The sequence below is a fragment of the Mya arenaria genome, chromosome 1 (genome assembly GCF_026914265.1).
Source record: "Mya arenaria isolate MELC-2E11 chromosome 1, ASM2691426v1".
Taxonomy (NCBI): Eukaryota; Metazoa; Mollusca; class Bivalvia; order Myida; family Myidae; genus Mya; species Mya arenaria.
Window position 1 is genome coordinate 55012767 of NC_069122.1, and position 14470 is coordinate 55027236.

A 14470-nucleotide genomic window follows, 5' to 3' on the forward strand; every position below is an offset into this window, starting at 1 on the left:
GTGTATATTTATACGTTAAAGAAAGACTTGTTAACCTCGTTTGTTGTTTGCTACGTTATCTCCTAAAGACCTATTATTACCGTGTGCATATCGTACAGTTCACAATATGACAAATTTGATAATATGAAATAATTTAATTTTTTTTTTAAATTTATTTACGCAATAAATTTATATAAACCCATCCATAGAAAACATAAACAACTAATCTTGATACTAAGTTAGTAGGAATACGTGCAAATAGCTTAGGTTGTACCGAGTCCTCTCAAGATTGCTCAGCATTTGACAGTTTTATTAATTCTTCCATATGGAGAAACCTTCAGCGCAATAATTTTATCTGCAGACGCCTGATCAAAACACAATCAGATTTATACCTGTACTGACATTACTATTAAAACGCATATTAGATGAGTTTGGACATACATAAATGTGACATAATGCAAATGTTACGAAAGTTGAATTGGAGATGTTAATCCAACGTGTTTATGGTCAATGCGTACTTTGTTGGTTTCAAAATGTTAATAATAGTAAAAAGCTAGAAACGTATGTACTTATGAAAATAAGTGTTGTATGTGAGCCCAATCTTAACTATATTAATATAATCAAACATAGAATAGCATGTTTCATTCTATTAAACTTACACAGTGGGCGATTTGTTAAACACGAAATCCGCTTGCACGTTCTTATCAATGAGATATTTATGTCAAATTTGTTCTTATACATGTATTCAACAATATTCAAACCCTATATTTTCATCAGGCATGTTATTTACAAACTTAGATAATTGTGTAAATGGAAAAGTTAATGATAACTTAGATTTATCTAGTTCATTTTTAAGATATTTAACAACATAATTTTCTTATGATTAATATTTACATTTGTGTTTGTATATACATTACTTGTTCACCGTCTTTAAATTGTATTATGTATAATAGCAATGACATTTTTATGTTTATGCTAATAAAACTTAAACTTGACTCTGACATACTTTTAACGTCTGTATTCGTACCAGCTAAAGACAGAAATTAAAGTGAAAGCATGTTTGCTCAAACTGTTAAACCATTTAAATATGATAATGATTATAATACCAATCAAGCAAAATTAATCGATCAGCGCCTCGGCTTAGCCAAGCAAACACATCAAGGTGTGAAAACTGACATCGAGTAATACAAACAAAACAAAATGCTTACTGTTTACTAGAGACCGCAAAATGACATCGAGCGTTGAGAAATATTTAACCTCAAAATACCAAGCTAACCGATCGAATTTTATATTAACATGTTGAAAAAAACAAACACTTTAAACCTTGTTCGAGCCAACGAGGATATCGAACCTTGCGATACCGAGACACCGAGTTTCGACTGTAATCGAATATGAATTCATTGGCATCAGTGGCCGATCTGCCGAGATGAAAACCTATCATATTTATCATTTTGTCACTTCCGATTGCACTTAAGTTTGGGTCGCAATTTTTACACCTTACTTAATATATTGTTTAACGCTATGCGTCTATAATTTTCATATTCACTCGCGTTACCACGCGCCAAGAAGGCAAGTATCTTAAACCATAGCATATTGGTTGTCGCCAGAGTAGGAACATAATAGCGACATTCTATGCCTGAATAGAAGATAGGGAGACCTCAGCCAACTGGTTGTCAACATTTTGGAATCATAAAAAGACATTTTCAGTCTTGAACAAAACTTGTACGAGTCTTTACCTTAAAAAACCTTAATAAACCGTGGTCTTCACCATGTCATGGCGCCGTATTAAAACACCCTGAGTCTGAGCAGAGTATATAATGACCTCATACTTCTGAGTATTGCCATAGTTTACTCATTATAGGGAGTAACTAGACGTGAACTGGGCATAAAGTGACCTCAGACTACTTGTTTTCGCACTAGTAGAAACATAATTGAGACGTCCTTGACCTAAAGTGATTATGCAGTGACCTCCGCATGACCTAGTGCCCTAGCGGGCATAAATAAGGTCATCAACCAGGCTCAAATGTCGCAGGCCATCTTTATTATTGGAACATACTGGGCCTTAGTAAACGTATAATGGCCTGCACGTACCGATTGTCGCCCTCATGTGCACATTTAGTGAATCAGCCTACTGGTAGTTTCTCTGTTCGGCACAAATAAAGACATACCAGACCTGATTTGATCGCATAAATATTGACCGCCGCCTACTGGTTGTCGCCCAGGTAGGGATTCAATAAGGACATATTATGAATCCTGAACTGAACAAAGAATGATATCCGCCTAATTTTACCGTTCTAGAAGACACGGTATATGGATATACTTGGCTTGAACTAAACAAATTGTTGAGAATAAATATAGTTGGAACATACTAGGTTGAACTGATCATACAGTGTCATCCTGGTTATGCCTGACGCCCTTGCATATGCATAAAAGAGACTTACTAGTCCTAAACTGAATGTATAGTGACTTCCGGCATGACCTTGGACCATAGCTTATACTCATTCGGAGCTCCTCGGCCATTTTAAAAAAAACAAAAAAAACTTCGGATATATTTGGACGATTTAGATACTAAAAAAGAGTTACGTTTACGTCCGCTGCAAGTAGATCGCGTAGTGATTTTATTTAGTAGTTAAACTTTATGACTTTACTCTTGGAAATCTTAATTATGTTTGCAATAATATACTTCAATGACAATCAGTTTAAACTTAGATCAGTAAACACAATTCTAAAACACTACATTTTTAAAATGATTTAATTAAAAAAATACGAACTACTTTAACTGATGTACCGACAAACATCCGAGGTTGTTTTCGATAAAAATGGCCGAGGAGTTCCGAATGAGCTTATATTAAGCATAATCTGAACAAATGGTGACCGCCGCCTACTGGCTGTTGTCCTAGTTTACACATATAAGGGAAAAATTAGACATGAACTGCATGTGCTTAGGCCATAACCCGGGGCCTTTGTTGGCACATATTAGGGACACAAATAACCTGGGCAGAAGGCTGGAAATATAGTACCCTCCGCCAATTTGGTAGTCCACCCAATAGCCACATGTTATGAACGTATGAAGCTTGAGGTGAACCTTTGAACATCACCGCCTGCTTGTTGTTGACTTAATACTACTAGGCACATAACAGGGACCATACTAGTCATGAGTTTAACACATAGTTACCTCAACAAACTAATTATCGATGTTTTAGATAAAGACTAGGGACGAGACCTCATGTGAACTAAGTTATGTGTTCTTTACATTTTGTTTCGAAATTATATACCAATTGAATGTATAACATGTAACTTCGAATTATTTTTTTAGCCGCGTAACAAATAAGACGTTTTTAATCATATATACAGTCGAACCCCGTTGGCATGACATTTTCATTAACAGATGTAGAGCAACATTAAGGAAATACTCAAAAATGCTTGTTAATAATGTCAAACGTATTTTGACAAATACAACCTTTGGGCAACATCGTTGTGACCTTTGGGAGACACTGAAATTTTCACCAAAAGTTCATTTCTTCTTCTCGCTAATAGTCAATGCGCGTTTAATAATAATATATTATTGCTAACGTATTTTTATGTAACATGTTTTATTATCCCAGTTGTTATTCGATGAATATAAGTAAGTAATTATTTATTATAGTGACATGTGTATATATACATCATTACAAATCAATACAAATATAAATAGTTTAAGCAATTACACCCGGCCCATCGGGCCTATAAGTCACCTAGATATCACATATATGAAATACAAATTTTCATAAATTAAACATAACGAATATGTATGTAAGGTTTAAAGTGAATATTATACATATCTATAAAGGAAATGTTTATATCATCAAATACGTTTATAAGTGAGTTTACATATTAAGGACATTGCATGAACAAACTTTCAACGTAAAAGATGTAATGTTAATAACTAGCAATACTTTTAAGCAAACAGTGTGGTTTTTCTCAGAGTGAAAGCACTAACAATATACTTGGATAATTGTCTCACATAGTCCTTCATAAGTAAAACAAGTTTGTCTTGATCGGAGATATTTACAAAACTGTCACGTGATATGATATTACCAAGGTAGGTATTTCTCAGTTCATTATACAGAGAACATTGAAATATGAAATGACACTCGTTCTCAACTTCTCCAGAGTTACATAGCCTACACGTTCTAGAGTCCACTGGTTCCCCTAAATAACGACCGGTCTCTAATCTCAGTGGTAATATACCAGTCCTACACTGAGCCAATAATGAACGTTCATTTTTCTTAAGGTCCATACTCAGATAGGTTTCACACTTGAATTCTTGTTTAAATTCACGGTACGTTCGTAATTTCGGCATAGATCTTATATCCTGTAACCAAATGTTAACATAATAGTCCTTGATCAGCGAATGCGCGTTCTTAATATCAACAGGCTGTTTTGCATTGAAACTGTCAGATATTCCTATTTTGTCCATGATGTCCTTCACCTCGCTTGACCAGTTAGCGGTACATTTTCTATAGTCAATTTCAAACACCTGGGCGCACAGTCGGTCACGGTCCATGAGAACAAGTCTATTCCACAGGCGTAGCATATTACTCCAGCGGCGATAACGGGTGGGTATCCATCCAGTGTCCCCTGTCAGCGCCGGGATCGGCGCGAAGCGATGGACGCCAAGGGCGTACCTCATAGCGCGGTTCTGCACATTATCCGATGGTTGATATTGTTTGTACCCCCACACTGAGCTGCAATAATCCATGACGGGCACAACACAAGCGTTATAGAGTTTCTCATATGGTTTAAAGGAAATGTCTTTCAAGGGGTGTATCTTACTTATAACACTTCCAAGAGCTCTACCTCCCCCCTTTGAAAGCCCCTCACATGTGGTTGAGAAATCGCCTCTGTCTTGGAAAATGATGCCTAGATACTTATATTTGTCCACTATTTCTATTTCATTATCACCAATACGGAAGATAAACTGTGTTCGTTGAGTGCGTGCTTTCCGGAAGTGCATACATTTCGATTTTGACGTGTTTATGATTACACGCCAGCGTTTGCACCAGATGTTCAAAATGTCGAGCATTGCTTGTAGGTTTTGTTCAGAGTCTGCGGTTAGAACAATGTCATCAGCGTACATGAGAATGGACACCTGGTGTTCCCCGATGGTGACGCCACACTGTAAGTCATTTATTTCCTTTACTAGGTCATTGGCGAAGACGGCAAATAACGTCGGTGATAACGTGCACCCCTGTTTCACCCCAGATATGCAATCGAACCAGTCTGTGTGTGAGTTGTTGAGCCGGACACAAGATGACGAACTCGCATAGATATTCTTGACAGAGTTATAAAACTTTCCATCGATATGATTTAGTAACAGTTTGTACAATAACATGTCCCTGTCAATATAATCGAAACAACGTTTCAAGTCAATAAACGCTGCATAGACATTCTTGTTGTTTCTTACAACACTACTAAGAGTAAAAACGTGATCTTCACACGATCTGTTCGCCCGGAACCCGTTCTGCTCATCAGCAAGGAGATTGCCCGTCTCTAGGTATTTTGTTAAGCGTTTATTTAAAAACGCCGTATACAGTTTACTGACACACGATAGTAGGCTAATCCCTCTATAGTTCATTGGGGTCCTTTTATTTGATTGTGGGTCCTTCAATATTGGATAAATGATTGCTTTTCTCCATATTGATGGGATTTTACTAGTATCGAATATTAACTGAAATAACTGTTGTAACACGGCAATAACCGGCGGGTTTTTCAACACATCATACGGTAAATTGTCTATTCCACATGCCGAGCCGGATTTACTTTTCTGTATAATTGAAGCTATCTCATCCAATGAAACGTTAATATTCAATGATTCGTTCGTGACGTAAAGGGGGTCAGCCATGTTATTCTCAATTAAAGTCTTGTGTATCTTTGCACGATCGTAGTGAATATCGTCAAAACTATCCGATTCCTTGCAGTTGTACAAGTCCTTAAAGTCATTTTTCCACCGTTCAAACACTTTCGTTTCATCACTGGTAACAGAACCATCAGTGTCATAAACTTCCATAGGTATGCGCGATTCTCGCCTTGGCCCTAACTTTTTTATTTTTTCCCAGAATTCTTTAGGGTTGTTTGCCTCAAATGTCTCAATTTCAATGGCTTTGTCTCTTCTATATGCCCGTTCTGTTTTATGCAAGAGCCGGTCGAACGTGTTTCTAGCCAAAACATATTCCGAATGTAAACGTGCGCGCAATGTCCTATCATTCCTGCACTTAAGGAATTTGTTTTCACTTTCTCTCAATTTATTCCAGAGATTTTGCAGTTCTTCGTTCCAATATGGCTTGGCATGTTTACGTTTCTTTGATGTTCGTTTTGTACTCGCTAATTTTGGAATCTTTTCATTCATTTCAGATATAATTACATCACAGAGTAATTGATATATGCAATCTATATTTTCCTGTGTCTCCCTCGAGATTTCAATTTGCGTGATAAGGGATATAAGCGCCGTTTTGACTCTATCACTGTCCATAAAGTCAGAAGGTATCCGACGAAGATTATAGCGTGCTTCGCGGGGGGTAAGAGAAACCGTTGATGGCCCATATAATTGCGCATTATAGTCCGTTTCAATCTTTACACTTAATGCACAGTGATCAGGGATGCGTGAACGCTCACCGAGTAATCCATGTAATCCTTGTTGGTCAATGATATCAGTCAGGTTTATGACTTTAAAGTTTCTACAGCAGTGAAATACGTCATGTGGTACACATATAAAGTCTACTACAGCTTTTCCTTTGCGCGAGATGGATGTGAAATTATCCTCTTCTGGTTTAAACCGGCCATTAAGTACACAGAATTTGGAGTCACATAGGAATTCAATTAAATCATGACCATGCTGATTAATATTCTTATCAATGCACGTTCGCTCCGGTATAATATCACATTCAGTCAGTAAATCGGATAATGAGCCTATTCTAGCGTTGAAGTCCGAGCAAACAACCATCTGATCATAATTTGCATGGGCGTATATCTGTGTTAGTAGGTGGGCGAAGAATCCCTGTGCATCACGTCCTCTTGTAGAACCCTCCGGCGGTAAGTAACATGAAAATACTATGAAATCGGATCCCGTAGCCTTGTTGGTAAACGATACTGCGATTATTCCGTCGTAAACTCGATCCACAATAGCAACGTCATATTCATTTACAACACTCTGCTTCACTAATAGTCCCACTCCGCCAGACGCTTTTGGGGCGTTCCGGTGGATTTCTGTTCTGTTGAAACCGAACCAAGAATATCCATCAACATTCAGCACATTTCTGTCTGATAAATGTGTCTCACAGACAGAGATGATGTCAGCATCAAAATAGTTTAATAGTGCAATACGTAGGTTTTCATTGTCTTTTGTCCATCCACAAACGTTAATATGTACAATATGGATGGGTAATCCAATGGGACGGGGTGTGTCCTATACACTGTCACGTGCGGCGGCGGGCTGCTGCTCGGGGCGCGGGCGGATGCGGCCGTTGGCATCAACACGATAACCAGCTCCCTGTGGAAGCTGACGAAGGATGGTCCTGGCGTTGAGTTTTGTTTTGTTTTTGAACCAACGTTCTGATGAAGTGGCTACACGCGTTTTGATTCGGACGGAGAATTGATTTTTGCTTTTTTAATTTGCAAGATATCACACCTTATTAATTCTTTACTTAGGACTTTTAAATAAGGCATCGTTTATTGTAACAAACAAATATGAATAACATGGTACTTCAAATTAAATTTCTTTGACGCATACCAAATAAGACGTTTATATATATATATACAATCGAAACAAGTTGTCTCGATATATCAGGGACTGGCCATAATACTTCGAGCCTCGCGAATATTGAGCCAAGCGGTATTGTGTATTGTATGTGTATATTTATACGTTAAAGAAAGACTTGTTAACCTCGTTTGTTGTTTGCTACGTTATCTCCTAAAGACCTATTATTACCGTGTTCATATCGTACAGTTCACAATATGACAAATTTGATAATATGAAATAGTTTGATTTTTTTTTTAATTTATTTACGCAATAAAATTATATAAACCCATCCATAGAAAACATAAACAACTAATCTTGATACTAAGTTAGTAGGAATACGTGCAAATAGCTTAGGTTGTACCGAGTCCTCTCAAGATTGCTCAGCATTTGACAGTTTTATTAATTCTTCCATATGGAAAAACCTTCAGCGCAATAATTTTATCTGAAGACGCCTGATCAAAACACAATCAGATTTATACCTGTACTGACATTACTATTAAAACGCATATTAGATGAGTTTGGACATACATAAATGTGACATAATGCAAATGTTACGAAAGTTGAATTGGAGATGTTAATCCAACGTGGTTATGATCAATGAGTACTTTGTTGGTTTCAAAATGTTAATAATAGTAAAAAGCTAGAAACGTATGTACTTATGAAAATAAGTGTTGTATGTGAGCCCAATCTTAACTATATTAATATAATCAAACATAGAATAGCATGTTTCATTCTATTAAACTTACACAGTGGGCGATTTGTTAAAACACGAAATCCGCGTGCACGTTCTTATCAATGAGATATTTATGTCAAATTTGTTCTTATACATGTATTCAAACCCTATATTTTCATCAGGCATGTTATTTACAAACATAGATAATTGTGTAAATGGAAAAGTTAATTATAACTTAGATTTATCTAGTTCATTTTTAAGATATTTAACAACATAATTTTCTTATGATTAATATTTACATTTGTGTTTGTATATACATTACTTGTTCACCGTCTTTAAATTGTATTATGTATAATAGCAATGACATTTTTATGTTTATGCTAATAAAACTTAAACTTGACTCTGACATACTTTTAACGTCTGTATTCGTACAAGCTAAAGACAGAAATTAAAGTGAAAGCATGTTTGCTCAAACTGTTAAACCATTTAAATATGATAATGATTATAATACCAATCAAGCAAAATTAATCGATCAGCGCCTCGGCTTGGCCAAGCAAACAAATCAAGGTGTGAAAACTGACATCGAGTAATACAAACAAAACAAAATGCTTACTGTTTACTAGAGACCGCAAAATGACATCGAGCGTTGAGAAATATTTAACCTCAAAATACCAAGCTAACCGATCGAATTTTATATGAACATATTGAAAAAAACAAACACTTTAAACCTTGTTCGAGCCAACGAGGATATCGAACCTTACGATACCGAGACACCGAGTTTCGACTGTAATCGAATATGAATTCATTGGCATCAGTGACCGATCTGCCGAGATGAAAACCTATCATATTTATCATTTTGTCACTTCCGATTGCACTTAAGTTTGGGTCGCAATTTTTACACCTTACTTAATATATTGTTTAAAGCTATGCGTCTAGAATTTTTATATTCACTCGCGTTACCACGCGCCAAGAAGGCAAGTATCTTAAACCATAGCATATTGGTTGTCGCCAGAGTAGGAACATAATAGCGACATTCTATGCCTGAATATAAGATAGGGAGACCTCAGCCAACTGGTTGTCAACATTTTGGAATCATAAAAAGACATTTTCAGTCTTGAACAAAACTTGTACGAGTCTTTACCTTAAAAAACCTTAATAAACTGTGGTCTTCACCATGTCATGGCGCTGTATTAAAACACCCTGAGTCTGAGCAGAGTATATAATGACCTCATACTTCTGAGTATTGCCATAGTTTACTCATTATAGGGAGTAACTAGACGTGAACTGGGCATAAAGTGACCTCAGACTACTTGTTTTCGCACTATTAGAAACATAATTGAGACGTCCTTGACCTAAAGTGATTATGCAGTGACCTCCGCATGACCTAGTGCCCTAGCGGGCATTAATAAGGTCATCAACCAGGCTCAAATGTCGCAGGCCATCTTTATTATTGGAACATACTGGGCCTGAGTAAACGTATAATGGCCTGCACGTACCGATTGTCGCCCTCATGTGCACATTTAGTGAATCAGCCTACTGGTAGTTTCTCTGTTCGGCACAAATAAAGATATACCAGACCTGATTTGATCGCATAAATATTGACCGCCGCCTACTGGTTGTCGCCCAGGTAGGGATTCAATAAGGACATATCATGAGTCCTGAACTGAACAAAGAATGATATCCGCCTAATTTTACCGTTCTGGAAGACACGGTATATGGATATACTTGGCTTGAACTAAACAAATTGTTGAGAAGAAATATAGTTGGAACATACTAGGTTGAACTGTTCATACAGTGTAATCCTGGTTATGCCTGACGCCCTTGCATATGCATAAAAGAGACTTACTAGTCCTAAACTTAATGTATAGTGACTTCCGGCATGATCTTGGACCATAGCTTATACTCATTCGGAGCTCCTCGGCCATTTTTTTAAAAAACAACTTCGGATGTATTTGGACGGTTTACATACTAAAAAAGAGGTACGTTTACGTCCGCTGCAAGTAGATCGCGTAGTGATTTTATTTAGTAGTTAAACTTTATGACTTTACTCTTGGAAATCTTAATTATGTTTGCAATAATATACTTCAATGACAATCAGTTTAAACTTAGATCAGTAAACACAATTCTAAAACACTACATTTTTAAAATGATTTAATTAAAAAAATACGAACTACTTTAACTGATGTACCGACAAACATCCGAGGTTGTTTTCGATAAAAATGGCCGAGGAGTTCCGAATGAGCTTATACCAAGCTTATTCTGAACAAATGGTGACCGCCGCCTACTGCCTGTTGTCCTAGTTTACACATAAAAGGGAAATACAATACATGAACTGCATGTACTTAGGCCATAACCCGGGGCCCTTGCTGGCACATATTAGGGACACAAATAACCTGGGCAGAAGGCTGGAAATATAGTAACCTCCGCCAGCTGGTAGTCCACCCAATAGCCACATGTTATGAACGTATGAAGCTTGAGGTGAACCTTTGAACATCACCGCCTGCTTGTTGTCGACCTAATACTACTAGGCACATAACTGGGACCATACTTCTCATGAGTTTAACACATAGTTACCTCAACAAACTAATTATCGATGTTTTAGATAAAGACTAGGGACGAGACCTCATGTGAACTAAGTTATGTGTTCTTTACATTTTGTTTCGAAATTATATACCAATTGAATGGATAACATGTAACTTCGAATTATTTTTTTAGCCGCGTAACAAATAAGACGTTTTTAATCATATATACAGTCGAACCCCGTTGGCATGACATTTTCATTAACAGATGTAGAGCAACATTAAGGAAATACTCAAAAAATGCTTGTTAATAATGTCAAACGTATTTTGACAAATACAACCTTTGGGTAACATCGTTGTGACCTTTGGGAGACACTGAAAATTTTCACCAGAAGTTCATTTCTTCTTCTCGCTAATAGTCAATGCGCGTTTAATTATAATAATATATGACTGCTAACGTATTTTTATGTAACATGTTTTATTATCCCAGTTGTTATTCGATAAATATATTTGAGTTTTGTTTTGTTTTTGAACCAACGTTCTGATGAAGTGGCTACACGCGTTTTGATTCGGACGGAGAATTGATTTTTGCTTTTTTAATTTGCAAGATATCACACCTTATTAATTCCTTACTTAGGACTTTTAAATAAGGCATCGTTTATTGTAACAAACAAATATGAATAACATGGTACTTCAAATTAAATTTCTTTGACGCATACCAAATAAGACGTTTATATATATATACAATCGAATCAAGTTGTCTCGATATATCAGGGACTGGCCATTATACTTCGAGCCTCGCGAATATTGAGCCAAGCGGTATTGTGTATTGTATGTGTATATTTATACGTAAAGAAAGACTTGTTAACCTCGTTTGTTGTTTGCTACGTTATCTCCTAAAGACCTATTATTACCGTGTGCATATCGTACAGTTCACAATATGACAAATTTGATAATATGAAATAATTTGATTTTTTTTTTAAATTTATTTACGCAATAAATTTATATAAACCCATCCATAGAAAACATAAACAACTAATCTTGATACTAAGTTAGTAGGAATACGTGCAAATAGCTTAGGTTGTACCGAGTCCTCTCAAGATTGCTCAGCATTTGACAGTTTTATTAATTCTTCCATATGGAGAAACCTTCAGCGCAATAATTTTATCTGCAGACGCCTGATCAAAACACAATCAGATTTATACATGTACTGACATTACTATTAAAACGCATATTAGATGAGTTTGGACATACATAAATGTGACATAATGCAAATGTTACGAAAGTTGAATTGGAGATGTTAATCCAACGTGTTTATGGTCAATGCGTACTTTGTTGGTTTCAAAATGTTAATAATAGTAAAAAGCTAGAAACGTATGTACTTATGAAAATAAGTGTTGTATGTGAGCCCAATCTTAACTATATTAATATAATCAAACATAGAATAGCATGTTTCATTCTATTAAACTTACACAGTGGGCGATTTGTTAAACACGAAATCCGCTTGCACGTTCTTATCAATGAGATATTTATGTCAAATTTGTTCTTATACATGTATTCAACAATATTCAAACCCTATAGTTTCATCAGGCATGTTATTTACAAACTTAGATAATTGTGTAAATGGAAAAGTTAATGATAACTTAGATTTATCTAGTTCATTTTTAAGATATTTAACAACATAATTTTCTTATGATTAATATTTACATTTGTGTTTGTATATACATTACTTGTTCACCGTCTTTAAATTGTATTATGTATAATAGCAATGACATTTTTATGTTTATGCTAATAAAACTTAAACTTGACTCTGACATACTTTTAACGTCTGTATTCGTACCAGCTAAAGACAGAAATTAAAGTGAAAGCATGTTTGCTCAAACTGTTAAACCATTTAAATATGATAATGATTATAATACCAATCAAGCAAAATTAATCGATCAGCGCCTCGGCTTAGCCAAGCAAACAAATCAAGGTGTGAAAACTGACATCGAGTAATACAAACAAAACAAAATGGTTACTGTTTACTAGAGACCGCAAAATGACATCGAGCGTTGAGAAATATTTAACCTCAAAATACCAAGCTAACCGATCGAATTTTATATTAACATGTTGAAAAAAACAAACACTTTAAACCTTGTTCGAGCCAACGAGGATATCGAACCTTGCGATACCGAGACACCGAGTTTCGACTGTAATCGAATATGAATTCATTGGCATCAGTGGCCGATCTGCCGAGATGAAAACCTATCATATTTATCATTTTGTCACTTCCGATTGCACTTAAGTTTGGGTCGCAATTTTTACACCTTACTTAATATATTGTTTAACGCTATGCGTCTATAATTTTCATATTCACTCGCGTTACCACGCGCCAAGAAGGCAAGTATCTTAAACCATAGCATATTGGTTGTCGCCAGAGTAGGAACATAATAGCGACATTCTATGCCTGAATAGAAGATAGGGAGACCTCAGCCAACTGGTTGTCAACATTTTGGAATCATAAAAAGACATTTTCAGTCTTGAACAAAACTTGTACGAGTCTTTACCTTAAAAAACCTTAATAAACCGTGGTCTTCACCATGTCATGGCGCCGTATTAAAACACCCTGAGTCTGAGCAGAGTATATAATGACCTCATACTTCTGAGTATTGCCATAGTTTACTCATTATAGGGAGTAACTAGACGTGAACTGGGCATAAAGTGACCTCAGACTACTTGTTTTCGCACTAGTAGAAACATAATTGAGACGTCCTTGACCTAAAGTGATTATGCAGTGACCTCCGCATGACCTAGTGCCCTAGCGGGCATAAATAAGGTCATCAACCAGGCTCAAATGTCGCAGGCCATCTTTATTATTGGAACATACTGGGCCTTAGTAAACGTATAATGGCCTGCACGTACCGATTGTCGCCCTCATGTGCACATTTAGTGAATCAGCCTACTGGTAGTTTCTCTGTTCGGCACAAATAAAGACATACCAGACCTGATTTGATCGCATAAATATTGACCGCCGCCTACTGGTTGTCGCCCAGGTAGGGATTCAATAAGGACATATTATGAATCCTGAACTGAACAAAGAATGATATCCGCCTAATTTTACCGTTCTAGAAGACACGGTATATGGATATACTTGGCTTGAACTAAACAAATTGTTGAGAATAAATATAGTTGGAACATGCTAGGTTGAACTGATCATACAGTGTCATCCTGGTTATGCCTGACGCCCTTGCATATGCATAAAAGAGACTTACTAGTCCTAAACTGAATGTATAGTGACTTCCGGCATGACCTTGGACCATAGCTTATACTCATTCGGAGCTCCTCGGCCATTTTAAAAAACAAAACAAAAAAACTTCGGATATATTTGGACGATTTAGATACTAAAAAAGAGTTACGTTTACGTCCGCTGCAAGTAGATCGCGTAGTGATTTTATTTAGTAGTTAAACTTTATGACTTTACTCTTGGAAATCTTAATTATGTTTGCAATAATATACTTCAATGACAATCAGTTTAAACTT

At 36.2% G+C, this 14470-nt stretch overlaps 1 protein-coding gene across 1 annotated transcript; it reads right to left on the reverse strand.

Annotated features, from left to right (window-relative positions):
• Positions 1 to 3916: 3916 nt before the first annotated feature.
• On the reverse strand, positions 3917 to 7488 carry LOC128228066 (uncharacterized). Its single transcript, XM_052939137.1, has 2 exons — positions 7388 to 7488; positions 3917 to 7229 (listed from the first exon to the last, which is right to left on the reverse strand). The coding sequence occupies exons 1-2, from the start codon at positions 7486 to 7488 to the stop codon at positions 3917 to 3919; spliced, it is 3414 nt and encodes a 1137-aa protein (XP_052795097.1).
• Between the last annotated feature and the right edge of the window lie 6982 nt (positions 7489 to 14470).